The sequence below is a fragment of the Oratosquilla oratoria genome, chromosome 21 (assembly GCF_046742065.1).
Source record: "Oratosquilla oratoria isolate Oo_2021 chromosome 21, ASM4674206v1, whole genome shotgun sequence".
Lineage (NCBI taxonomy): Eukaryota > Metazoa > Arthropoda > Malacostraca > Stomatopoda > Squillidae > Oratosquilla > Oratosquilla oratoria.
The window spans coordinates 15,500,110-15,527,955 of record NC_134797.1 but is presented as its reverse complement, the minus strand read 5'-3'; the positions used below and the strand labels follow the sequence as shown (position 1 = coordinate 15,527,955).

Below are 27,846 nucleotides of genomic sequence, written 5' to 3'. Positions count from 1 at the left end.
ATCTCAAACACATTTAAATTCTTCCTCACTTAGGTTCCATGTTTCTGCCCCATACAGTGCTGTCTGCATAATCATTCCTTCATACAATCTCTTAGCATCCATTCCCAAATGTCTATTTCTCATTACACTTTTTCACCCCCCAAGGCATTGTATGGGGGCAGAAACATGGAACATAAGAGAGGAATAGTTTAAATGTGTTTGAGATGAAATGCCTGAGAAGTAGGGTAGGGTTTACTAGGTTGGATAGAGTGAGAAATGAGGAAGTGAGGAGGAAAGTGAGTTGTTGTTGTTGTTGTTGTCGTTCCCTAGACTGTCTGTCTGAGCAGTCCCGTTTCCCCAAGGAATGCCATAGCCGAAACTGGGTTTTCCCACAAATCCTTTATAGAGCGTATGTTGTGTTGTTTGCGTGCATGATTGTGTATAATGCAGTCTTCCATTATGTGTTGTATGGTATGGGGTGAAGTGTTACATCCTGGGCAGCTGTTCACAATGCGGTCATCCAGCCTCTTCTGGTAGCTTAGAAGTGCTGGGTGGTGACCGCACCACAGTCTGGCCAAGTGGACTCTGTCCTTTCGTGGGAGAGAGGATTCAGAAGGGTGGATATCAGGGGGTCTGGCATGCAGCAGTGTGTTGTCTTTCAGTGCGTTAATGGAGCGGTGAGTGATATGATTATGAATATGTTTCCGAAGGCTGGTATTTGGTGGTTGTGGAGGAAGAGAAGAGAGTATCTGTGCGTGATAAAGGTCTTTGGGTGTTGTTTTAATGTTTCTTGGTGTGTGTGGGTGTTCTGCTATGTAGTGTAGCGGGTGTAATGTGTTTGTGGTGGCTGCGGCAAGTGTTTGTGTGCCTCTCATGTCGAGGTGGTCCTTGACTTTGAGGACTTTTGTTTCATGGTGTAAATGGTCTGTAGGTGTTGTATTTGTGCAGCCTGTAATTGTTTTTAGGGCTTTGTTTTGTATGATTTGAAGGGTGTTGTGGTGTGTCTCACTGAGCTTAGGAGCCCATGCAGGACTCGCATAATTCAACACTGAGCATATGCATTGTTTGTATATTGTTATATTAGTTTCTTTGTTTTGTCCAAATGTTGTTCCAGTGATTGACTTAAGTGCGTTAAGTCTGGGTGTGCATTTGTTTTTTATGTTTGTGATGTGTTGTTTGAAAGACATGGATGTATCATATGTTACACCAAGAATTTTCGGTGTGTTTGTGTGTGGTATTAGAGTGTTGTTGATGTAGAGATGAGGTATGTATTTGTGTTCTTTTGTCCAGTTGGTGAGAAGTGTTGCTGTAGATTTGGTTGGAGCTATTTTGAGTCTGTTTGTGATGAACCATGTGTTGAGTGTGTCAAGGTATGGCTGGATTATTTCTGCAGCTTTGTCTGTGTTACGATGTGTGCATGTGATTGTTATGTCGTCTGCGTAGGAAGAGATTTGTATTTCTGAGGTGTCTGGCGTGGGTAAGTCATGCATGTATAGATTGAATAGTGTGGGGGATAGAACCGAGCCCTGTGGTACTCCGTTCTTAATGTTTCTGATGTGCGATGATTGGCCATTATATGACACGTAAGCATTCCTACCTGCCAGATAATTGGCCAGCCATCTTTTGGTGTTATTGTGCATGTCTGTGTTATATATTTTATTTGTTAGGTTGTGGCGGGGGATAGCATCAAAAGCTTTACTAATGTCTAATGTTATAAGAAGTGTTCTTTGGTGGGGCCTATCTGAATTGATGCCATCTAAAATTCTTTGTGTGAGGTTTGTCAGAAGAGTGTTTGTGGAGTGTAGTGGCCTAAAACCGTGTTGTGAGTCAGCAAGGGGAATATGTGGTTTGACAAGTTTAAGTATTAGGCGTTCAGTGACTTTAGAGGGGGTGCAGAGAAGTGTGATTGGATGGTGCGATGTTGGGATTGTTGGGTCTTTGTTCGGTTTTGGAATGGTGATTATTTTACCATGCTTCCAGATGTCGGGTATAGTGTTGTGTGAATAGCTGTAGTTTACAATGTTTGTGAGTGCGTGTATACCTTGTGGTCCAATGTGTTTTAGGTGGATGTTGCTTATGTTATCAGGGCCACAGGCAGATGAGTGCTTGAGACTATGTATTATGAGTTTTGTCTGACTGTCTATGAAGGGTATATAGTCTGAGTCTGTGGGAAAGTCTTTCTTACGTCGAATGGTGCGTCGGTCGTCAGGGTGAGAAGTGAGATGGCTTGTCTGTGCAAAATGACGTATGAGTGCGTTTGCTTGTTGTCTGTTTGAGGGTAGTTGGGAGATATGGTTGATGAAAGAATATTGGGATGGTTTGGACATATGGAAAGAACGAGTGAAGAAAGATTAGTAAAAGAGCTGTGGAAGGCAGAGGTGGAGAGGGTGAACATGTGTGGGTGACCTAGGATGAGATGGATGGATGGGGTAAAGGGGGCACTGGGAAAGAGGGGAATGTCTGCTGAGGAAGGATGGGAGAAGACAGAAGATGGGGTTGAGTGATGATGGAGTACGTGTGAATTATATATTGATGCAGTCCGAAGGGATTTCTCCCCATCTTCTCTTTTTCTGCATGAGAGGATGGAGAGGGGGGGCTGCCAATTAAACGAAGCAGCCTTGCTGTGGATGTGCTGTGTCTTGCTGCATTGATTCTGATCCAGGGTAGTGGGCAAGATGTAGGGATGACCTGTCATCCAGAAGGAGCCAAGAAAAGAGGGAGGGAGGGATGGTGAATGGGAGTGGAGTATGTGGGGATGAAAAAGGTGGGAGTGGATTTATGCCTTTGACTTTGGCTACCTCCCTTGTAGGGGGGGAAAAAGCCAATGGTATATGTATATAGTGTTTAATGGTGGCCATTTTGAAAATTGGCTGCCATACACTTCCTGGGCAGGGTTTGAGATGGCCCCATACCTGAAAATCTTCATAAGGATCTAGTCTAACATCCAGCCAAATGTCATGCTTTTAACCCAATTTGAACAATTATGTCACCTATCTCCCTGACTATCTGTCCCACCCCCAATTTAATTTAAGCATATTTCTTTTTATTTACACAAAGATTCTCAGTCCCTATATATCATATAAATTAAGAACTACCTGTATTTGGGACGGTAAACCTCTAGCGGAAGTCCAAGAGGCCACCTGATTTCCTCTATAATTCCAATATTATTACCAATCAATACAAAAGGCTATCTGCTGTTAACATCACAGTATAATGCAGGTCTGATGTAAACAATTGCCATTCAACCTATAAATACCCATGGCCCATCTCTTCACCCCATAAGTTGACCCATTTATTAATAGCATACAATACACACAATCTGCTTGACATCATGTAATTTCCCTTGGTAAAGGTAATACTCACTTCAGTTAACTCAAAGCATCTGGCAGGCCACAACACACTTTTTTCTTAAAGAATTACTACAAAAAATGTGAGTACAACTAAAGCAAAAACACAACTCAAATAAAATAAAACAAAAGGTAAAGCTTACATGTACAGCAGAGCAACATCAAGACTAAACAAGCGTAGCAAATGCATTGGATGAGGTTTCTCCACGCTTTCGGCCATATTGCCCAATGAACGAGCCGTCTTCTGCCATACCCTCACCTGCTTGGCAGAATGTGTCCAAAGTTGTGAGAATTTGGATAACACAGGATAACACAAAGGAAAAAAATAAAGGTGAGGGGTAAGGAAAATAGTGACAACTGCAAGGCAAAATATTACAAGGCAATGCAACACATAAGATGAAAATTAGTCTATTAGCTGAATTCAACTATGCAATTACATAATTAAAACAAGCAAATAATAAACTTCAAACTTAAATTATGCTTTGGCATAAAAAATAAATACAGTGAGACATCAACAATGATTGACACAAGGATGAGGGAATAAAAACTGTAATAACAGCTAGAAAGATAAAGTTGCAAACACCCAAACCTGACCCATGGTTCATCACTGCTGCTGCGTAAACATGAATTTATTGACACTGCCTCCCCCAACATCCAATCAGCTGTTATTTACAAAGTAAGATATCCAGCCATAGATGACAAACAAGGTTGAATGTGATTGTGCAGGATCAGAGGCTTCAGGAAGGGGAGATGCATAAAGAAAGGAAGTGAATAAATGTATTGGTGGAATAAAATTGGGCTATGAATAATAGGTATCAATGAATCTGTTGCCCGTGGTCTCTTTTGTAAAGACCTGCAGCCTTCAGGTACTTGCAACATTCTCCAGAATAATAGGTATTTGAGGTTGAATACAATGAGAAATTGTATGAAGGGATGGTTGTAAACAGTGTTGTGTTAAACATAAATTTGAAATATAAGGAAATGCATGAGATATATGATACTTGTTACAAGAATACTTGTTACAAGCGGACAAGGTGCAGGGATGACCCGTCATCCAGGAGGTGCTAAGATGGGAGGGAGGGTGGAGGGGAGTGGAGTGTATTTAGGGATGGAATGGGTGGGAAGATTTTATGCATTTTTCTTTTTGGCTATCTCCCTTGTAAGGGGGAAAAAGCCTTGGTATATGTATGCATGTATGTATGTTACAAGAATGGATAGTGTCAAATGGGGAGGTGATGTAGAGTATGGGAGGGGAAGGTAGAAAAATCCTGAGGACATTAAGGCACAGAGAATGAACAAGGAAATCATGGTATAGTTAAGGAAAGAAGTGGTCAGTTTCATACAAGAATGCCAAGAGTAAAATGAATGGATAGGGTGAAGGGGACTTTGGGTGTATACAAAATGTCCATTGAGTAGGAAGGAGAGTGTAAAAGATAGACTTGAATAGAAGGAGAATGTGATGTTCTTTTTGTCTGCTTTGTAATTCATTTTGAGTGGATGTGGTGAGAGAATGCCATATGGTGAAACATAAGGGGTAAGCCAGTTCCAGCTCTCAGACACTGCTTCCTCAGTGTACTGATTTCAATTTGAGCAATGTGATGGTGGACATGGTAACCTCTCACAGTGCTCAGGTATAAGGAATGGTTGAATGGGATGCAGCTCCATGTTCATGGGTCAGGTTTGGTTGTCAACGATAGCAGGTCTAAATAAATATATAAATGGACAATTCTGCATACAAGTGAGTCCTGAGTAAACATAAAAATTTGTGAAGTCCATATTCAAACTGATAACCAACAGTATACCAAAGTTTGATCTACATTACAATGACAATCCTACCTGGCAAAGGCTGCTGTTTGATACTAAACTCTTAGCCTTCTTCGCATGAGAGTAAAAACAACTGAAACCTATCTCTACATAGGAGGGAATTCTGTATCCAAAATAATGATACTGAAAGGCTAACTGGATGCAATATGTCCTGACACAAAAAGTTGATCAAAAACAGGGATGGGCATGCTACAAGAACTTTTCAGGCATAATTTGCATGCTTAATTATGGAAATATGTACACATTTCACATATCTTTAAAACTCACACCAAAAAGTATGAGACATATTAACAAGATATATATACAATAAAGCAACAAACAAGATGGAATAAATGCAATCTAAACATCAACACAACAACTCTAGCTATACTATACACACAGGACTCAATACACAAGTGTAATGGATTGATTAATTCAATCCCCTCCTTATATGGATTGATAATGGATTGATTAAGTCAATCCCCTCCTTGTATGATGTTGACAGAGTTAAATATATCCCCACTCCCCAAAAGCCTGACTCATACTGCCCCTCTCATTTTAGCACTGTGGTGATTGTGTTCACCACACCATTCCCCCACTGTGGTGATTGTGTTCACCACACCATTCCCCCATCTTACTAAAGAGGTGGGGCTACCCTAAAGTTCCCCACCAAGAATGGGGTTGTCCACAGAAGTGTGACAGGCTGGGTGCAGACAGACACAGTCCACCTAACATAAGACCTAGCCACTAACGATGATTTTAACGCCCAAGGCTTTCATATACAACCCCCAAGAGGTGTATGAATAATACAAGTCATGAAAAGAAATGAGATGAAACATAGGCATAACTTGATAGGGCTACAGCATAAAGTAGCTTAGAGAGGACTTTCTTGCTGCTATAAAGTATCAACTTTATCTCAAGTACGCACCTGTATCACCATCTCCATACTCAGCCATAGAGTCAGTATCTGATTCTATGGGATTCTTTACATCTGAGGCCAAACTATCTCGTTTACCATCCAACCTGTGGGAGAGAAAAGAACTATGAAAATCGAGTACCATAAAATTGTGAATGGATGAAATACATACATACATATACCAAAGGCTCCTCTCCCCCTTACAAGGGAGGTAGCCAAAAAACAAAGGCATAAAAACCTCTCCCACCCATTCCATCTCTAATACACTCCACTCCTCTCCACCTTCCCTCTTATCTTGGCACCTCCTGGATGACGGGTCATACCTGCATTTTGTCCACTGCCCTGAGTCAGAAGCAGTGTTGCAAGACACATATATTAACTACATACATATACCAAGGCTTTTTCCCCCTTACAAGGGAGGTAGCCAAAAAAGAAAAAGTCATAAAAATCATTCCCACCCATTCCATCCCTAATTCGAAATAAATTAATTAATCAATTAATTAATCAACTCCTCCATCAGGAGGTGCACCTCTGAGGACAGACTCTCAAGTCTCTGAACTGGGCCCCAAGATATCTATGAACTTCAACTGTATTTCACACTTTTACACACAGAGGAGACAATAGCAAATGCTTCCCTCCCCCTACTACTTTCAGCCAGTGACATACAAACAGTCTGGAAACCCAAGTATCAACACCTAAGGGCTCCACCTCTAAATGGAGGTAAAGCTATTGACAGGTTTTGAATATGCTCTACAAGACGTTATCTGACATCCGTCCTGCAGAACCATCCCTTCCAAACACCTGTCACTGATCCCTGGGAACTGTATAAAACAAAAAAGTGAATTTAACATGCCTTTAAAGTGATTTGTTTATTACAGCATTAACTGAACGAAACACAATGATATACTCACGGTTGAGAGAATTCTGGAAAACCAGCTTCTTCATTGAAATCAGTCCTTCCATGTGCAGCTTCTCGTTCATGTACAGCATATTTGCCACCACGGTTGCGTTTGACAATGCAAACAATGATGAGTATGAGAAGTAGGAAAGCGATGGCCAGCATCATTCCAATGAACCAACCACGTGTAGCCACAGTGTCTGCTGGTTTTCGTATCACTCCATCAGCCTAAGGAGAAAATTCTTGTTAATATATACATATTTACATTGTAACACTCTCCATTCCTGCCTCTTTCATATATATTATATACCAAAAAGCCCTTTTCCCTCAAGTATATGTAAGTAGGATGGCCAAGTCAAAGTACATACATACATACATATACCAAAGGCTTTTCCCCCCTTACACGGGGGGGGTTAGCCAAAGTACATGTGCATTTTACTCATTCCACATCCATCCCACACTCATCGTTGCCCCTTCTTTGTTCCTTGTGGAATGAGGGTCATCCCTGTGGTCTGCCCACTGCTTAGGTCAGAAGTAATGCAGCTAGACACAGCAATGCCCAACAGTCAATGATGGTTTACCTCCATCACTTCATTATATGGTGACCCTTTCCCCTCATCCACTTGAGAATTTACTGGGCAAATAAGAAAGTCCTTTGAATATAAATGACAACTACATACATACATATACCACAGGCTTTTTCCCCCTTACACGGGGGGTAGCCAAAAAGAAAAAGGTATAGAAATCACTCCCACCCATTTCATTTTCCATATATTCCACTCCCCTCCACCCTCCTTCCCTCCTATCTTGTCACCTCCTGGATGACGGGTCATCCCTGCATCCTGTCCACTGCCCTGGGTCAGAAGCAGTGTCGCAAGACACAGCACATCCACAGCAAGGGCGCTTCATAAATTCGGCAACCCCCCTCTCCGTCCCCTCATGCAGGAAAGAAGACGGGGAGAAATCCCTTCGGGCTGCGTCAAATGACAAATGATTCAGTTTAATGTCACAAACTCCTCCCTATTACGAGGTTAGGACAGTGTCCCTTACAGAGGACTTTATAGCATGGAATTCAATGAACCATTCCCTTGGTCCAACTCACTGGTGGCAGAGTTCAAAACTGCCTTTGCCTCGACTTCCACCACAAGTAGCAACACTCACCCACTTGGCCTGTGAGCATCCTCAGTATATATATATTTTCAATCTATATGCCAAAACTGTAAGGTAGTTTGTCATGACTTTATAGCATGGAATTCAATGAACCATTCCCTTGGTCCAACTCACTGGTGGCAGAGTTCGAACTGCCTTTGCCTCGACTTCCACCACAAGTAGCAACACTCACCCACTTGGCCTGTGAGCATCCTCAGTATATATATTTTCAATCTATATGCCAAAACTGTAAGGTAGTTTGTCATGGCAGAGATACACCCCTTTCAACTGTCACTGATCTCTTCCATTCCCTCATGCACCACATGCTGAAGGCCCAGACAAGATCTCAAACGTCCACCTAAAACACCTTAGCACAAAAGCAATGAAAGCCTTAAATATCTTCAACCACTCCTGGTTACACAACAAATTCCAACTATTCCACTCTCATGGAACAGGTCCCGACCATAGTATATACACTCTTCTACAACCATTTCAGACATCTAATACATTTTCATTCATTCAACATCCTGAAAACAGAAGCTATATTTTATACTCACTACTCCAGTGCTGTACATATCAATCTCTTCGACATCAGAATGTACTAAATAATCTCCTTCCACTGCAACTACTCGCACTGAATAAGTTCTGCCAGGCTCCAAACCCCTAAGAATGATGTAGTCTTCATATAATTCATCGTCAGACTGCAAAAACGTGCTCTCTCCATACAGTCTGAAAGAAAATAAGAATATGTCAATAGGATGTTTACATACATACATACATACATATACCAAGGCTTTTTCCCCCTTACAAGGGAGGTAGCCAAAAAGGAAAAGGCATAAAATCATTCCCACCCATTCCATCCCTGAATACACTCCACACCCCTCCACCCTCCCTCTTATCTTAGCACCTCCTGGATGACGGGTCATCCCTGCACATTGTCCACTGCCCTGGTTCAGAAGCAGTGTCGCAAGACACAGCACATCCACAGCAAGGCCGCTTCATTAAATTGGCGACCCCCCCTCTCCATCCCCCCATGCATAAAGGAGAAGACGGGGAGAAATCCCTTCGGGCTGCGTCAAAAATTGCTCACACATACTACCTCACCCCCCACCCCCCATCCCCTCGCCCATTAATTCTCCCTCCTACCTTACTCCCCCACTTGTACTCTGCATCCTTTTACTAAAAACATGTTCTACACCAACCTCTCAATGAAAAACTAGAATTTACTTAGTTCTACAGTCATGAAACATGGAACATAAGAGAGGAGGAGAGGAGTAGTTTGAATGTGTTTGAGATGAGGTGCATGAGAAGTATGATAGGTGTTACTAGGCTGGATAGAGTGAGAAACAAGGAAGTGAGAAGGAGAACAGGGGTGGAAAGGGAGTCGGGAGATAGGGCTGATGAAAGAGTATTGGGATGGTTTGGACATGTGGAAAGAATGAGTGAGGAAAGATTAGTAAAAGAGGTGTGGAAGGAAGAGGTGAAGGGATTGAACATGAAGGGGTAACCAAGGATGAGATGGATGGATGGGGTAAAATGGGCATTGGGAAAGAGGGGAGTGTCTGTTGAGGAAGGTCAGGAGAGGACAGAAGATAGGGGTGAATGGAAAAAGGTTGTGTATGGATGATGCTGTGATGCATGAGGGGGAGTGGGTAGGGGATGGGGGTGAGGGAGTATGTGTGAAAAAATAAATTGACAAAGCCTATGGGACTTCTCCCCATCTTCTCCATTTCTGCATGAGGGGACGGAGAGGGGGGGTTGCCAATTTAATGAAGCAGCCTTGCTGTGGATGTGGTGTGTCTTACAACACTGCTTCTGACCCAGGGCAGTGGACAAGATGCAAGGATGGCCCATCATCCAGGAGGAGCCAAGATAACAGGGAGGGACGGGGGTGGATGGGTGTGGAGTATGTGGGGATGGAATGGGTGGGAGTGGTTTTTATGCCTTTTTCTTTTTGGCTACCTCCCTTGTAAGGAGGAAAAAGCCTTTGGTATATGTATGTACTAGAGTGAAAGCTATATCCAATAATTCTTTTGAAAAAGGTTGCTACAAACACATTACTGACCTAGCTAGTTACAAATATGTATTTGAGACCTACAGTAATCACACAGACACAGACACACACAAACGGTAAAATAGAATTTCACTTTTCTTACGAGATAGTATTTGTCTAGCTGTCTTCTGCATGATAATTTATCATGGTGTACCTATGGTTCCTGATCCACAAATCATAGATTACAACTGCTGCTGAAATTCCTACGTAAATACTATATTCTTCCGAATATATACAGACTTTATTACAAAACAACTTACTTGTACTCTACAAAGAAGTGGGACCCAGGATTGTTTTCTGTATCAGGGATCCAGGTCACCTTAATAGCCTGCATCCCGTTATGTGTGCTAACATGTTGCCACACAAACGATGGACGTCCTGGAGGTGTGGGCCCAGTTTTGCGAGTCACTCGCTCTATGAAGAAACCAGATCCTTGCCCAATCTGAGTAAGAAAAATGAATGATCAAGCTTAAGATATGAATATACATGTTACTGTCATAAAACACAAGTCACCAATTCTAAGAATTTAGATACTTTATAGGGTATATCTACACAACAATCTTGATATATTACTATCATTATGCCAAGATTGCTTAGGCATATGGAAAGAATGAATGAATAAACACTAGCAAAGAGTATAGGAAGAGGTGGTATAGGATCTCCACAGTAGGGTCCTTTCCCCTTACATCTGGCTTGGCTGCGTCAAAACACAAACTCACATCATACATACATACATATACCAAGGCTTTTTCCCCCTTACAAGGGAGGTAGCCACAAAGAAAAAGGCATAAAATCATTCCCACCCATTCCATCCCTAAATACACTCCACTCCCCTCCACCTTCCCTCCCATCTTAGCACCTCACATCATACACAAACAAAACCCATCCAATTACCTTTCCCATCTCAGGACCTTGGGGATAAAGGGTCCCCCTGTTCCTATTCGCATTACTCAGGGGAATAGCAATATAGCAAGACACAGCAGATCCCAACAGCTAGAGCTGGCTCATCATGATTGCATCACTGTATGGCAACCCTCCTTCTTATCCACTTAAAATAATTCTTTAATCAAATCAGAGGATTCCTTTGGGCCACATTGGCTTTTCATCTATTTGCAATCTCTTTCCAATGCAGTGTCATCCTCAAGCAACAACTAGCTTCCCTCCCACTTCCCCCCTACACTCACCAATTCCAAACTCTGCCCAGCATTCTTGTGTTTATTGCCCATATAATCCCATTGATGTACACATTGAACAACCACAATGACATCAAACAACTCTAGGGCACCCCCACTTCACCTCAAAATATTCACTCTCCATTCCTGAATTTCACATCAGCTCTACTACTCCTGTAAAAAAAAAATTGACTACCCTCACCAAATTTCTCCATCCTCTACATTCATCTGCAACAACTTTCAATCCTTTAATATACCAGCTCCAAACCTACAAAATCCCAGAGTACACCTTTACCCTTTATCTTTAAAAGCATTGCTCTACCCTCACCATCCTGTCCATTCATCTGCAACAACTTTCACAATGCCTTTGTCAATCCTTTAATATACCAGCTCCAAACCTACAAAATCCCAAAGTACATCTTTACCCTTTATCTTTAAAAGCATTGCTCTGCCCTCACCAAATTTTTCCATCCTGTCCATTCATCTGCAACAACTTTCACAATGCCTTTGTCAATCCTATAATATACCAGCTCCAAACCTACAAAATCCCAGAGGACATCTTTACCCTTTATTTTTAAAAGAATTGCTCTGCTTTTATGATACATACCTCTGTTCGTGCCTTAATGGTGATGCGGTATTTGGTGCCTGGCTGGAGAGATGCAAGTTTAGCTCGTGTCACCAGAGGATCATTGATGGCTGGGGTACGTTCAGACAGTTCGCCCGTCTTTGTGCCTTCCACCTTTTGGTAAAAGATGTTGTAGCCAGTCAGGATACCATTGGGTTGCTTGGGCTTTTTCCAAATAAGGTAAAATGCAGAAGAACCCATTGGAATGGCTTCCAGGAAGTCAATTGGCCCAGGAGCTGTAAATAAAAAGAGTAAATATATAAATAAACAAATTTCAGTGATCAAAGTTGCTAATTTTAATTTATATTTCACTTAATTTTTTTTCTGAATTTGAACAAATAAACAGTTCATAAAATAATGTATTTCTGTATTTCTTATATTTACTTTCTTCAGCAGACTTGGTCTTGGACCAAATATTCTATCAAATTCTTAATACACTGGATCCCATAGGCAACAAAGAACTGAGCAAACACTTACTCCCTTGAGGTGTAACAAAGCTGATGGCTTCGCTAGGTGGCCCATCATGTGCACCATTGAACACCAAAACTCGTACAAAATTCTTGGCATATGGAACAAAGGAGGTCATCAAAGCTCGTGGTTCTTTGTTATTCTCCACAATGATGTCTCGTGCCTTGTCTTCACCCTCACTTTCAGTCCATGTTTGAATCTGTTGCAAGAGACACAAAGTTAAAATAGTTGCAGTTTAATTGGAATAAAGCCTTTTCATCTAGTAAAAAAATAAATCTACTTCACTCAATGGGAACTGAGACTGTCAAGAAAACAAAGGCATCCTACAAACTACAGGAAACAATGCTTAAGGTAGTCCAGAGGTGATCAACAACAACAGTGCTCCGGTGATGTGATATGTGACAAGTGAAGTTGGATGGTGATGCTGAGGTCTTTGTTGCTGCTGCCAGGAGAGGTGACTGTGACAGGTCTCTTTGTTTCCAGTGTCCCCTTGTATAGCTTATTGTTTTAGTAATATTAGCAAAACTATAACAATGTCTATGTGTCATATGTGTACTGACTGGTATTACTCATGATTGTCTCTGATCCCCTTAACCCCCTACATATGTTGTCTGTGTGACTTAGTGTAGAATAACAATCTGATGAGGACCACAATGGAAATAAGCATACATGCTTTTTGTGTTATCCTCGGCAATTTGCAATTATTATTCCGAACTATGTGTTCTTGTCATTATTTGCACTTCATGTACATAGATTCATTGTCAAATAAAGTCTATCTATCTATCTGGCCATCACAAATACATATTAATCTGGATGTAATTGAATGCTAAGGACCATTTATAAGCCCCTGCTTAAGGTGGTCACATGGGATGTAATCTGAATCATCTCCCTTCAGCCCATCAATCTCCTCTCCTCACCTCCTCCAAGAGGAGGATGGCACCTGGGTTGTGAACCTGCCCAAAGATTTATTATCCTCCATTATCCTATTACTAAGGTCAGCTAATATCCTGGAATTCCTCCCTCCTTCTACTAGCTAGTGAAAAATAAAAAAAAATCCGTATTCGCATAATGCACTTAGCAATCCCATATTCCTTATCTAAGACCTATGGAAGAGCACAAAGACCATAGCTGGCTACTATGAGGACATGTGCTTCCACTTAACAGAAACTTGAGGCAACAAATGATGACCGGGAGATTAACTAAAACTTGTCTCTCATTGACCACTTCGGTACGAGTCAAATTCTCACATGCAGCAAAAGTTACCGTACGAACAATGCATCACACTACTCACATCATAAAATATAAAGTCACTGCTGTACTACTTGTTCTTTTTTACTCTGAGTATTAATAAACACATTAAACATGATCAAACCAGTTCACAGAATCTGGGGATAACTCATGTACAACTAAAAAATAAATGTTTATATAATCAAAACGTAAATCCCAGCATCCTCCTGCACCCACTCACACTTCATGACCCCTACGTAGACATCATCATACCAAAGGATTAAGGGGATCCAAATATACTTGCATAATATTTAGTAAAATTTGTTCAGCAGCAATACATTAATCAACATAACTAACATACCTTGTAGCCTCTGAAATGACCCTTGATCGAATTATTCGACACGGGTTCCCAAGCTAACATTGCATCTGTAGCACTTTTTAATTCCACCAAAGTTAAATTCCTTGGAGCCTCCGTTGGTTCTGTGGTGAAAATAAATATCATTATTATTATCATTACTATTTGTTTGTTGGTTGGTTTGTGTTTGTATGTGTGCACTTGTGTGTGAGTGTGTCTGTGTGTGACAGACCCAATTACAAGGGTTCTGTTTGGATTCTATCTCACAGTCCCTATTCTGCCATGACCCCTCATATGATTAAAATACAGAGGAAAACTCCTAGTCTACTTATTCTATCCCATTTAGTCTCCCACAACATGCACAGCAACAGTGGTGTTAGTCTTACCCCTAACCTTCCCCCTCAAACCAAAGATAGCAGTTAATCTTGCAAGCAGTTTGGTGTGTATTAATTAAATGATCATAATCCATCTTTAGCTGTATCTAATATAGCTATCTATATTGCAAAGGCTTTTTACCCATATATATATATATATATAAATATACATACATATACCAAAGGCTTTTTCCCCCTACATGGGGGGTAGCCACAAAGAAAAAGGCATAGAAACCACTCCCACCCATTCCATTTCCTATATATTCCACTCCCCTCCACCCTCCTCCCTCCCTCTTATCTTGGCACTTCCTGGATGACGGGTCATCCCTGCATCCTGTCCACTGCCCTGGGTCAGAAGCAGTGTCGCAAGACACAGCACATCCACAGCAAGGCTGCTTCATAAATTCGGCGACCCCGCCTCTCCGTCCTCTCATGCAGAAAAGGAGAAGACAGGGAGAAATCCCTTCGGGCTGCGTCAATTTTTTTTCCATACATACTTCCTCACCCCCCATCCCCCACCCACTCCCCCTCATGCATCATAGCATCATCATATTATATATATATATATATATATACACACACACATATATATACCTTACAAGGAAGATATCTAAAAAAACAGTCATGAAATTCACTCCCACCCATTTCATCCCAACATACTCTACTCACATTCATCCCCCCCCACTCCCTCCCTCTTATCTTGGCTCCTCCTAGATGATGGGTTATCCCTGCATCTTGTCCACTTCCCTAGGGGCAATGTAGTAAGACAGAGCACATGCAAAGAAAGGCTGCTTCACTTAATTGGCAAACCCCTCTCTGTTCTCTCATGTAGAAAAGGAGAAGATAGAGTGAAATCCCTTTGGGTTGTGTCAAAAATATCATTCAAACGTACTCCCTCCCCCCATCCCCCACCTTCTAGGCATCTCAACATCATCCATACACAAACATTCTCCACTCATCCCTATCTTCTGTCTTCTCCTTTCTTTCCTCAACAGACATTCCTCTCTTTCCCAATGCCCCATTTATCCCCATCCATCCATCTCATCTTTGGTCGCCTCAACATGTTCACTCCTTCCACCTCTGCCTTCCACACCTCTTTTACTAGTCTTTCTTCATTCATTCTTCCCATGTGTCCAAATTATCCCAATACTCTTTCATCAACCCTATCTCCCAACTCCCTTTCCACCCCCACTCTCCTTCCCACCTCCTCAAATCTCTATCCATCCTAGTAACTCCTACCATACTTATCAGGCATTTCATCTCAAACATATCCAAACTCCTCTCTTATGTTCCACATTTCTGCCCCATACAGTGCTGTCAGCACAATCCCTCCTTCATACAATCTCAACCCCTATCTTTCCTAAACCCACACTGTTCCCCATCAATTACTCCCTCTGTTCCTGTCCTAATCCTCCCAATCAAAACCCTCCCATAAGCCTTCTCAACTACACTCAACAAATTGATCCCTCTGATATTACTACACTCATGTTTGTTCCCTGTTCCCTCATAAAGTAGAACTATACAGGCTCCTCCAGTACTCTACCCTCTGATCTAACAGCATAATAAAATATCATGATGATGATGGTATGGTTTAACATCACACACTCCCCCCTATCAGGAGGCTAGGACGGTGCCCCTTACAGAGGGCTTTGTAGCGTGGAATTTAATGAACCATGCCCTTGGTTCAACTTCGCTGGTGGCAGGATTCCAACCGCCCTCACCTCGACCTTCACCACAAGTAACGACGCCCTAACCCTCTCAGCCAGCGAGCTTCCAGAATAAAATATCATGACTTTGCAAAAAGATAATTTCTGACAACCACTGGCCATGGAGAGACAAAACACCTTCATATATACAAGATAAAATAGTAATTTCCTTTACAACTAATGACACAGATTCAAAACTCACTATCTTCTCCTGAAAACCCTAAAAGTTCAGGAGCTGCAACATGAGCTTGGCCTCTTTCATTATGAGCTTCTACTTTAATTCTGTATGGCTTGAAAGTTGGCTGATTCCGCACAATGAAATGATCCTTCTCCCAGTCATCTATGTCTTCGTTGTTCCATTGTGCATTGGGCACATCGTCTCGCTTCCAGTACACACGATATTTGAAGTTGGGACCATTATGATCAATCTCTGGCATGGGCTGCAACAGATCAATCATAGTTTATATGACTCTGATACATGTCATCAATATCACTATAAGTGATTGGTGGGTATTGGCAGTTATAGGTATGACAAGTCATTCTTACTTCCTGTTGTTAACAGATAATATTTATCCATATCAGAGTTAATACATAACCATGACCTTCTTCAAAAGATTGTATCTATAATCATGCTACAAATAAAATATTTCTTTAGTTGTCTAAATTATGAAAACAAGTCTTGAAGAATACTATTTTTGTATTCCATTTTCCAACCATAGCTCCAGCCACATCTTAGATATTTTATGAGTGAGGAAGGCAGAGGTGGAGGGAGTGAACTTGAGGAAAAGACCAAGATTGATGGATGGATAGGGTGCAAGGGGCCTTAGATAAAAGGAGAATGTCTTGATCAGGGGGGGGATAGCCATGATAGGGAGATTCCTAATCCTTTCATTCCATCCCATCTAGTTTCCTTCTATGACATGACTGGAAAGACAATGGTGGCATTCTTATCCCTTACTGTCATTAGGCAGTCAATACCTCAGTATGAATAACTGCAAATGGTGTAATCTCCCAACAAATTATGGCTGCTATGTGTAGAGAGTCATTGTATACTACTGCTGACCATATTCAAATTTAGTCAATAACTAAACCTCTAAACAAGTCCTTCAAGTAACATATACTCGATACTTACCGACCACTTGATGACAAGGTTCTGTGGGTTTGAGCCTTTTCCCTCAACACCATCTGGGTTCTTGTAGGGCACATCCTCAGGTGTATTGCACATTTCCGAGTGATCAGACGGGTCAGAGGGGCCAATCTTGTTACGAGCAATCACTCGGAAGGTATAGTTGGCCCATGGACTAAGGTTAATCTGCAAGGTAAATATTTCAATTGATAATTGTTTTGTCTTTAATGCATTGCCATAATCACCATGAATTTTGTTCAAAATCATCCTTCATTTTGATGCATTTCAGAATCATTAGGAGACTCCTTTGTGTGTATCCTGGTATCGTTTAACAAGCATGATTAAAAATGTAACTTTGATACATATATCATAAACACTTAATTCCTATTCCAACAAACAATTCAACCATTAACCCTTAGAATATGAGGACGCCAACATCAGCATCCTGAGGTATACAAGGACATAGCATAGACATCCTGATTATACTTATTTTTTAATTGTAGAGAAATGTTGTAATTGGCAACACTCAGCTACAGGCCAAGATACTGGGATGACCCATCATCCACAAGGAACTAAGATCAGAGGGTAGATGGGTGGTGGATGGAAGTGGAATACGTGGGAGTGGGTATATGCCTTTTGACTTTGGCTACCTTCCTTGTAAGGGGGAAAAAAGCCCTTGGTATACAGATAGAATAGAATAGCTGAGTGACCCCTGTATTCTATTAAGAGGCTTGATTGCATTTTGTGGTTATCCACATATGAGTGGTACAAAGAAATGGGAAGAGAAGTTAAGCATAAGATACGGGAGACAAAGAGGAGTGCAGATGTGAAATGGGGTACGAGTATGACAGAAAAATTTTAAAGTAATAAAAAGATGTTTTGGAAGGAAATTAAGAGAGGAAGGGAAGGTGAATCAAGTACAAAAGAAAAGGTATAAGGTGCAGATGAAGAGATGATAATGGAAGAAACTGTGGTAAGAGGAAGATAGGCATAATATTTTAGGGAGTTGTTAAATGTGAAGGAGGATAGAGAGGGAAAGGGAGTTGCAATGGGAGGCACTAAGAAAATGACAATGATGAATGGGGAAAATGGAGGAGAAATAAGGAAAATGAGGTGAAAACAGTTATTAACCCCTTTCATATGATGATGCCTACATAGATGTTATATGGCACGAGTGGGTATATGAATGTCCCAGTGTTGGTGTCTTGATTGTATATATTTGTAGTTGTAGCTGAGTGACCCCCATACTCTGTGAACTGGCTTGATCATATTTTGTGGTTATTAATATTCAGAGTGAAAAGAGAATGAGTAATACAGCTATAATTTTATATTTTATAATCCAAGTACTGTGGTGGATCATCAAATCATCATACATCAGGCAGCTGATGCTGCCCGTGATCATTTTACTTATATTGAAATGGTTAAAATGATGAGAGTAGGTAAGGCACCTAGGTTAGATGGATGTTATGTGGAGTGTCAAAAGAGGGAGGTATAGTGATGGTGGACTGGCTGGTGAGGTTCTTTAATGTTTGTCTAAAAAAGGGTAGGGTGCCAGAGAACTGGAAGAGTGACTGTATAGTTCCAATTTACAAGTGAAAAGGGGACAAGTGTGAGTGTGCTGGTATCAGTTTGTTGAGTGTAGTTGGGGAGGCTTATGGGAGGGTTCTGATTGAGAGGATTAGGAAAGGAACACAAGGAGTAATTGGTAAGGAACAGTGTGGGTTTAGGATAGGCAGAGGTTGCATGGATCAGATTATCATAAGGCATATATGTGAGAAAGCTTTAGGTAAAGATATGGACCTTTTGGACCTTTATGGATTTGGAAAAGGCTTATGACAAGGTAGACAGGAAGGCACTGCGGAAGTTACTCCAGATATATGGGATGGGAGGAAAGCTGTTTAGAGCAGTCAAGGGTTTTTACAAGAGAAGTAGAGCCTGTGTTAGAATTACAAATGGAGAGAGTGGTTTAAAGTAATGGTGTGACTTTGACAGGGATGGGTCATATCACCATGTTCAATTTATATATTTATGGGGTGGTGTGAGAGGTAAATGAAAGGGTAATGGGCAGGTGATTGGAGATGGTTTAAGAAAATGGAGAAAAATGGGAGATAAGCCAGTTGTTTGCTTACAACACTGCACTTGTAGCAGGATCAGGGGAGATTTTAAGGAAGTTAGTGACAGAGTTTGGGAAGATGTACAAAAGAAGTTGAAGATAAATGTGGGTAAAATAAGGTGATGAAGTATACGAGAGGAGTGGACTGCAGCAAACTGGAAGTGAGTATTAAGGGAGAGAGACTGGAGGAAGTGGATAGCTTTAGCTATTTTGGGGCAAATGTGGCCAGAAAGGGAGTAGTGGAGGTGGAGGCTGCATGTAGATTTTGAGAAGCAAGTAAATGCCTAATGGGATTAAAAAGTGTAATGAGAAATAGACATTTAGAAGTGGATGCTAAGAGGAGATTGTATGAAGGAGTGATTATGCCAACAGCACTGTATAGGGCATGGAACGTAAGAGAGGAAGAGTTTAAATGTGTTTGAGATGAAACGTCTTAGAAGTATGGTAGGGGTCACTAGGTTGGATAGAGTGAGAAACAAGGTGAGGAGGAAAGTGGGAGTGGAGAAAGATTAGGGAGATTGGGGTTGATGAAAGAGAATTGGGATGATTTGGACACATGTAGAGAGTGATTGGAAAAAAAAAAAATCAGTAAAAGAAGTGTGGAAGGCAGAGGTGGATGAAGTGAACATGAGGGGGAAACCAAAGATAAGATGGATGGATGAGGTAAAAGGGGCATTGGGAAAGAGGGAGATACCTGTTGAGGAAAGGAGAAGACGGAAGATAGGAATGAGTAGAGAATGGTTGTGTATGGATGATGCTGTGATGCATTGAAGGGAGTGGGTGTGGGATGGTGGGGGGAGTTGGGGAGTATGTGTGAATGATATTTTGATGCAGCCTAAAGGGATTTCTCCCTATCTTCTCTTTTTCTGTATGAGGGGATGGAGAAGGAGGTTGTTGTTGTTGATGATGATGATTAAATGAAGCAGCCTTGCTGTGGATGTGCTAATCAATAGTAGCCCGATTCCTTAAATCTTTGTATGGTGTACATCAACTTACACTGAATTGTGTGGACGTTGCTGGCACCGAGTCAAAAGCATTGACCCACGTGTCTGGAGTGAAGGACGTGTTGAACTGGATGATGTATCCCAGAATAGGAGCCCTGTTGTCTCCCATTGGTTGCCACTCAATACTAGCACCTCGATCATTACAAGAAACCTTGAGGAAGTGAGGTGGGTTGGGCACATCTGAAATATATGGCAATTTTAAAGGACTTCAACAGAATACAATAACAAACAATTGTACTGAACATTCTTCAAGCTTCTAAACAAAAAGATCATTGTGAATAATATATACATGGGATGCTCATTGGCCAAGTGGGTTAAAGCAATGCTACTTGTGGCAGAGGTAAGAATTAGAGACAGATACTAGATATACTGATTCTTTTCATAAATCTAACCAAACGCTGACCCATCACATACCTTGTACTACAAGAGTAGCAGACTCGGTGACTTCATCCAAGTCAGTCGAGGCCACACAAGTGTACCTCCCCGAGTCTAGCTCAGTTGTCTTTGTGATACTTAATGAAAAATCTGACTGCTGAACAAATCTTGGTTCACGGTCAAAATCAATTTTCTGTCCGTCTGTCAACCAGTGAATATTCAATTCCAAGTCCGGATCTGCCACAGCATTACATCTGTGATGGGAAAATATATATATGACATTTGTATATATTAATATACCAAAAGATGTTTCCCCTTTAAGAGGATGGGGTGGCCCAATCAAGGAATACACTCACCCTTCACTCCTTTTTGTCTTAGCTTCTTCTGGATGAAGGGTCATCGCTGTCACCCACCCATTGCTTGGGTCAGAAGTAATGCAGCAAGACACAGTACCTCCCCAGCAAGACACAATACCTCCCCAGCAAGGCCTAACAGCCAAAGTTGGTTTATCATCCACTCCAGAATGGAGCAGACAAGAAGAAATGCCTTCAGGCCATGACAGTTTATTATCCATTCACTACCACTCTCTTCTCATATCTATCTCTTGCCTTCTCCCTTGCATGCTCAAAAGACCCTAATACCCAAGGCCCCCTATACCCCATGCACCTATCCATCCATCCCATTCTTGGTCTTCCCCTCACGTTTACTCCATTCACCTCTGCCTTCCACACTTTTTGCTAGTCTTTCTTCACTTATTCTACCCATATGCCTAAACCATCAAAATTCTTTGATCAACCTTATCTGCTAGCTCTTCCACCCATGTTTTCTAACTACCAACTCAATTCAATTTAATTGGCACACACAGAACTACAGTGGGCACATTCTTTTCTGCCAGCACAAAGTCAGCCAGGCAACATACTTTCATTGCCCTATATGTACCCACCACACATTAGACACAGAGCACCTCATACCACATCCCTTCCCGACAGTTACACAAAATCTTTCCACTAAGTGACTTCTGGATTGAACCTGTGACTGGTTTCCTAAAGGCCATGGGTCTTCTAGGATAATGGTTTGATTGACTCGCTCAACCATGAAAGGACCTAAGGACCATTGCTGACTACTGTGGGGCTGCAGATTTCCTGAAGTTAATCCTTAAGGTAATAATTATTACAACCATCCATCTTTTTTACGTTTAGCCAGTACAAATTGGTCTCAGAACCAGATAAATGTTGACCAAGGTAGGTCCAGGATTCATCTTACCTGAATGTTGCTGTCCGACCTGCTGCCACCTCATAGTTCTGAGGCTTCTCTGTGATCTTTGTGTGGTCTTTTACAACTAGAGATCCATGTGCCTCTTGCGTTCCAAACTTATTCCTTGCATGACATGTGTAATTCCCTGCATCCGTGAATGAGACAGAACTGCAAAGAAGAATAATAACAGGCAATAAAATCATAGTAACATATGCTCGAGTATAAATAAAACACACACTACCAAACGGAAAATGTAAGAAACAAATTGCATTTCTTAGTTGCCACTGAAAATAGTGGTGTTCACCAGCCTGTTTGATGAATAAATCTTTTGTCAATATGGGTTTGCCCACATTAAAAATTTGAAAGTTACACAAATGAAATAAGAACAAACTACACAACTAGTATGTATAAATCTTCCTTTAATGACTAGAGAATTATCTCAAAGAATGCAGAACCAGTTTTGATACTCACGATATTATTAAATCGCCTTCTTCTGTTGTTTGAAACAGTCCTCCAGTTAGTTCTTGCCCATTCCTTGTCCAGGAAATGCGAGGTGTTGGTGCTCCAAATACTTCACAGGTCATGTTCACTTGCTTCCCATTAACAGTACTCACATCCATAGGGGGCCTACGGATTTCTGGTGGCAGTGCTGTAAAGAAAATTGTTATGAACTACATTACAGAATAAGATATGAAACAACATGCCCCAATGCCAAGCCTATCTCACACCTATCTCTTACCCTCTCCCTTCGCTACTTGACAGACATTCCTCTTGTATCCAAAGCTCCCTTTCAACCGATCCATCCACCTCATTCTCAGTCGAATCCTCAAATTTACTCCATCTATCTCTACTTTCTACTCTTCTTGCTCATCTTCTCAAGCTAATTTTTCCATGTCTATACTATCTCAATATTCTCTCATTAACCCTATTTGCTAGTTCTTTCCACCTTTTTTATACTCACCCAGCACATTTACATAAACATCTTTATAAACATATCCATGTTCATTAGTAGCATTGCAACCATAATTGCCAGTATCTCCCTTTGTCAAGTTGTATATAATGATCTTGTTGGGTTCAACAATACGCCTGGGGTTTGGAGGTGCATCCTCAACCCTCATTCCGTTGTACATCCATCTGTATCTTGGGGTTGGGATTCCCTTGGCTTCACAATGAAACTCTGCTGTTTCACCCTCAGCTTTATTCTGGATTTCAGGTTCAACAGTGAAGTAGGGGACAGCTGTAAACAAAAACATAGTATATTAGCATCAAGCACTGTACTACCAAGAAAGATTTTATATACATACATATATCAAAGGCTTTTTTTTTTTCCTTACAAGGGAGGTAGCCAAAAAACAAAGGCATAAAAACCACTTCCACCCATTCCATCCCCTACATACTCCACTCCCCTCCCTCTTATCTCGGCACCTCCTGGACGATGGGTCATCCCTCCATTTAGTCCACTGCCCTGGGTCAGAGCAGTGTTGCAAGATTTTATATATTCATCAGAAATTTGTTGCCTTTGGTTTCTCTTGCAGGGGACCCATGGTTCTCGGGTAACTGGCAATGGCCTCCTGGCAGGCCCATATGACACTCAGGGAAGAAATATTGTGTTGCTGTCTAGATGATGGTTAGTGTATTTACCTAATTGTAGTATACAGGAAAAGGAGCATTGCTCATAGGATCCCATCTCCCATTCTTTAATTATTTATCCTACCTAGCCTTAAATTCATGTACAGTTCCAACTTAATCTATATCCTTGATTTCCAATTATCACATTTAGATTTGAACTCTTGTATTGTTTGAGCTTGGGCTATATCACTTCCTAAGCTATTCCAGGTATTCATGCATCTATATGGAAAATTTTATTTCTTCACATCCTTTAGACATGCAGTCTTACTTAATTTGCTCATGACCAATTAAAGCCCTCCCATCTTTAATCAGATTTCATCAGACCTCTTCTAAGTGTCGGTCACTATAGAATGAGTGTGGGCCACTGGAGAATGAAGTGCTCTGACTCTTCTGTGTGGAGTTGCATCTAGAGCAGTTTGAATCTGTGGCCAGTTTTATCATGTGTTGGTACTGTTTTACATATATACGTATACCAAAGGCTTTTTTCCCCCTTACATGGGAGGTAGCCAAAACACAAGGCATAGAAACCACTCCCACCCATTCCATCCCCTACATACTCCACTCCACTCCCTCTTATCTTGGCACCTCCTGGATGACGGGTCATCCCTGCATCTTGTTCACTGCCCTAAGTCAGAAGCAGTGTCGCAAGACACAGCACATTCACAGCAAGGTCAGTTCATTAATTCAGCGACCCCCCTCTCCATCCCCTCATGCAGAAATGGAGAAAACGGGGAGAAATCCCTTCGGGCCGCGTCAATTTATTTCTCATACATACTCCCTCACCCCCCATCCCCCACCCACTCCCCCTCATGCATCACAGCATCATCCATATACAACCATTTTCCATTCACCCCATCTTCTGTCTTCTACCGTCCTTCCTCAACAGAAATTCCCCTCTTTCCCAATGCCCCTTTTACCTCATCCATCCATCTCATCCTAGGGCACCCCTCATGTTCACTTCTTCCACCTCTGCCTTCCACACCTCTTTTACTAATTTTTCTTCACTCATTCTTTCCATGTATCCAAACCATCCCAATACTCTTTCATCAACCCTATCTTCCAACTCCCTTTACATCCCCATTCTCCTCCTCACCTCCTCATTTCTCACTCTATCTAGCCTAGTAACCCCTATCATACTTTACAGGCATTTCATCTCAAACACATTCAAACTCCTCTCTTATGTTTCATGTTTCGGTTTTGCCCTGTACAGTGCTGTCTGCACAATCACTCCTTCATACAATCTCCTCTTAGCATCCATTCCCAAATGTCTATTTCTCATTACACTTTTTAATCCACCAAGGCATTTACTCACTTCTCTCAATCTACATTCTACCTCCACCCCAACTCCTCCCTTTCCTGCCACATTTGCATCCAAGTATCAAAAACTATCCACTTCCTCCAGTCTCTCTCCCTTAACACTCACTTCCAGTCTGCTGCCACTCTCTCCCCTTGTACATCTCATCACCTTACTTTTAACATTTATCTTCAACTTCCTTCTTTCACACACCTTCCCAAACTCTGTCACTAACTTCCTCAATCGCCTCCTCTGATCCTGCTACAAGTGCAGTGTCATCAGCAAACACCAACTGGCTTATCTTCCATTTTTCTCCATTTTCTATAACCATCTCCAATCTCCGACCCACTACCTTTGCACTCCCCTCTCATACCACCCCATCCATGTATAAATTGAACAGCCAGGGTGATATAACACATCCCTCATGAAGTCCCACCTTAACCTCAAACCACTCCCTCTCTCCATTTCTAATCCTGACACAAGCTCTACTACTCTCATAAAAACTCTTATCTGCTCTTAACAGCTTTCCTCCTATCCCATATATCTGGAATATCTTCCACAATGCCTTCATGTCTGCCCTATCATAAGCCTTTTCGGATCCTTAAAAGCCCCAAAAACATCCTTACCTTTTCCTATAGCTTTTTCACATATCTGTCTTACCACAAAAATCTGATCTACACAACCCTTACCTGTCCTAAACCCACACTGTTCCTCACCAATTACTCCCTCTGTTCCTCTCCTAATCTGCTAATTCGAGACCCTCCTATAAGCCTTCCCAACTTCAATTAACAAGCTGATCCCTCTTAAACTACTACACTCACACTTGTCCCCCTTTCCCCTGTAAAGTGAATACTGATTTGAAGTGTTTATTCATACTTTCAGCCATTTCTACTTCTTTATATTCATGTATGTCTGTGTATTTACCTAGTTGTATCTTACGTGAAGGGGAGCTATGCTTGTGGTGTCTGTATTATTTCTCTGGCTTTGTCTGGGTTATGATGTGTATATGTGTTGTTTATGTCATTTAAACAACACATCACAAACATAAAAAATAAATGCACACCAAGACTCAACACACTTAAATCAATCACTGGAACAACATTTGGACAAAACAAAGAAACTAATACTACAATATACAAACAATGCATACGCTCAGACCATGCAAAACAAAGCATTAAAAATAATTACAGACTGCACATATATAACACCTACAGACCACCTACACTGAAACAGTCCTCAAAGTCAAAGATCACCTTGACATGAGAGGCACACAAACACTTGCTGCAGCCTCCACAAACACAGTACACCCACTACACTACATAGCAGAACACCACACACACCAAGAAAAAAAAAAAAAAAAAAAAAAAAAAATTAGCTATATCACACACACTCTCTTCTCTTCCTCCAAAACCACCAAATACCAGCCTCCAGAAACATATTCATATTCACATCACTCACTGCTCCATTAACACTCTAAAAGACCACACATTGCTGCATGCCAGACCCCCTCATATCCATCCCTCTGAATCCTCTCTCCCACGAAAGGACAGTCCACCTAGCCAGACTGCAATGCGGCCACCACCCAGCCCTTCTAAGTTACCAGAAGAGACTGGATGACTGCACTGTAGACAAATGCCCAGGATGTAACACTTCACCCTATGCTATTCAACACATAATGGAAGACTACATTATACACAATCACGCATGCAAACAACACAGCATACACTCCATAAAGGATTTGTGGGAAAACCCCATTTCAGCTGTGGCATTCCTTGGGGAGACAGGACTGCTTAGAAAGAAGTCTAGGGAACAACAACAGATTAAATTTGTGGTACATGATCTTCCCTGTCTAAACCCAAATGTATTGTCTCTCTTCTTCCATTACCACTCTGCTACCACACCACTATAAGCCAAAAGCCATTGCTCCAGCAATTGGGGTGGCCTCAGGGTCTATCTACCCTCTGTCAGTACTTGCAATGAATTTTAGTACGTTTAATTTTTTTTATCCCCCTCCCAACGGTCAAATCTTTGACATGTGGGCTGAGAGTCATATGAGTAACAAATATGAGGCCTAGAATTTTTGGGTTCTTTTCCAATGGAGAGGTTTGGCCATTTAATTTTACTGTATTTATTATCATTATTATCATTATTATAATTTATTCTTGGTTGTCTGGATTAACCCATGTCACTATTGATTTCTTGGTCAAGGCTTTCATATATATATATTTATATATGTATGTGTGTCTATATGTGTGTATGTACATATATATGTATTTGTCTGAGTTTCATCTCCAGTTACCACTGCTACAGAACAACCAACAAAAGCCAAAAGCCATTGCTCCAGCAATTGGGGAGGGCTCAGATTCCATCTACCCTCTATCAGGATTTGTAACCTTATAAGGGGGAAGGGAAGGATCCATTTGGTATGTAGGTAGATGCATGTATGCATATACAAGTACAATCAATCAACAGCTTTCTGATGAGGTTTAAAACCTACTTACCTTGTACTTTCACTGTCATTGTGTATGATTTTGCAATTCCTACTCCATTACTGGCCTCGCACTCATAAGTTCCAGCATCATCATAATCCACATACTGAATGACAAGCGTCTTGGCATAATTGTCATAACTCACACGGTCCAAAGGCAAAATCCCATCCTTTTTCTTCCATCGCATCTCTGGCAAGGGCCTTGAAATTTACAGAAAATATAATTATACTGGAGTTTAGGAAATAAACATGTTATTTATGCACTATTAATCTATTTTTTTCACCTTTATATTAACACCATATACACATCTTGCCTTACATAATTCTACTAATCAACTGTCTATTATACCAATACAATACTACTTGGAGCTCAATCTTAATATCTAGTTCTTTGTTCCTCAGCCAATTTACTTTCTATTTCCTTTTTCATGGATCTTCAAGGGTAAATCACTTAACTGATAGCATATATTTCCCTAGTTCAGGTATTTACT

At 41.2% G+C, this 27,846-nt stretch overlaps 1 protein-coding gene across 5 annotated transcripts in view; it reads right to left on the bottom strand.

The window, feature by feature from the left end:
• Positions 1-27,846, bottom strand: part of Nrg (Neuroglian) — a 556,234-nt gene that overhangs the window by 4,856 nt on the left and 523,532 nt on the right. For 4 of the 5 annotated variants that reach the window (XM_076204343.1, XM_076204341.1, XM_076204342.1 and 1 more), the window contains 15 exons: positions 27,369-27,556; positions 22,906-23,181; positions 22,416-22,593; positions 21,954-22,112; positions 20,730-20,944; positions 20,308-20,495; positions 17,205-17,384; positions 16,275-16,512; positions 13,999-14,117; positions 12,420-12,609; positions 11,925-12,178; positions 10,406-10,587; positions 8,650-8,821; positions 6,957-7,171; positions 6,058-6,152 (listed from right to left, as the gene is read on the bottom strand). In XM_076204343.1, coding sequence (XP_076060458.1) covers positions 6,058-6,152; positions 6,957-7,171; positions 8,650-8,821; positions 10,406-10,587; positions 11,925-12,178; positions 12,420-12,609; positions 13,999-14,117; positions 16,275-16,512; positions 17,205-17,384; positions 20,308-20,495; positions 20,730-20,944; positions 21,954-22,112; positions 22,416-22,593; positions 22,906-23,181; positions 27,369-27,556 — 2,849 coding nt within the window. Of the gene's footprint in view, positions 1-3,469; positions 3,586-6,057; positions 6,153-6,956; positions 7,172-8,649; positions 8,822-10,405; positions 10,588-11,924; positions 12,179-12,419; positions 12,610-13,998; positions 14,118-16,274; positions 16,513-17,204; positions 17,385-20,307; positions 20,496-20,729; positions 20,945-21,953; positions 22,113-22,415; positions 22,594-22,905; positions 23,182-27,368; positions 27,557-27,846 lie in introns of all 5 variants that reach the window. The other variant, XM_076204345.1, reaches the window with a different exon arrangement.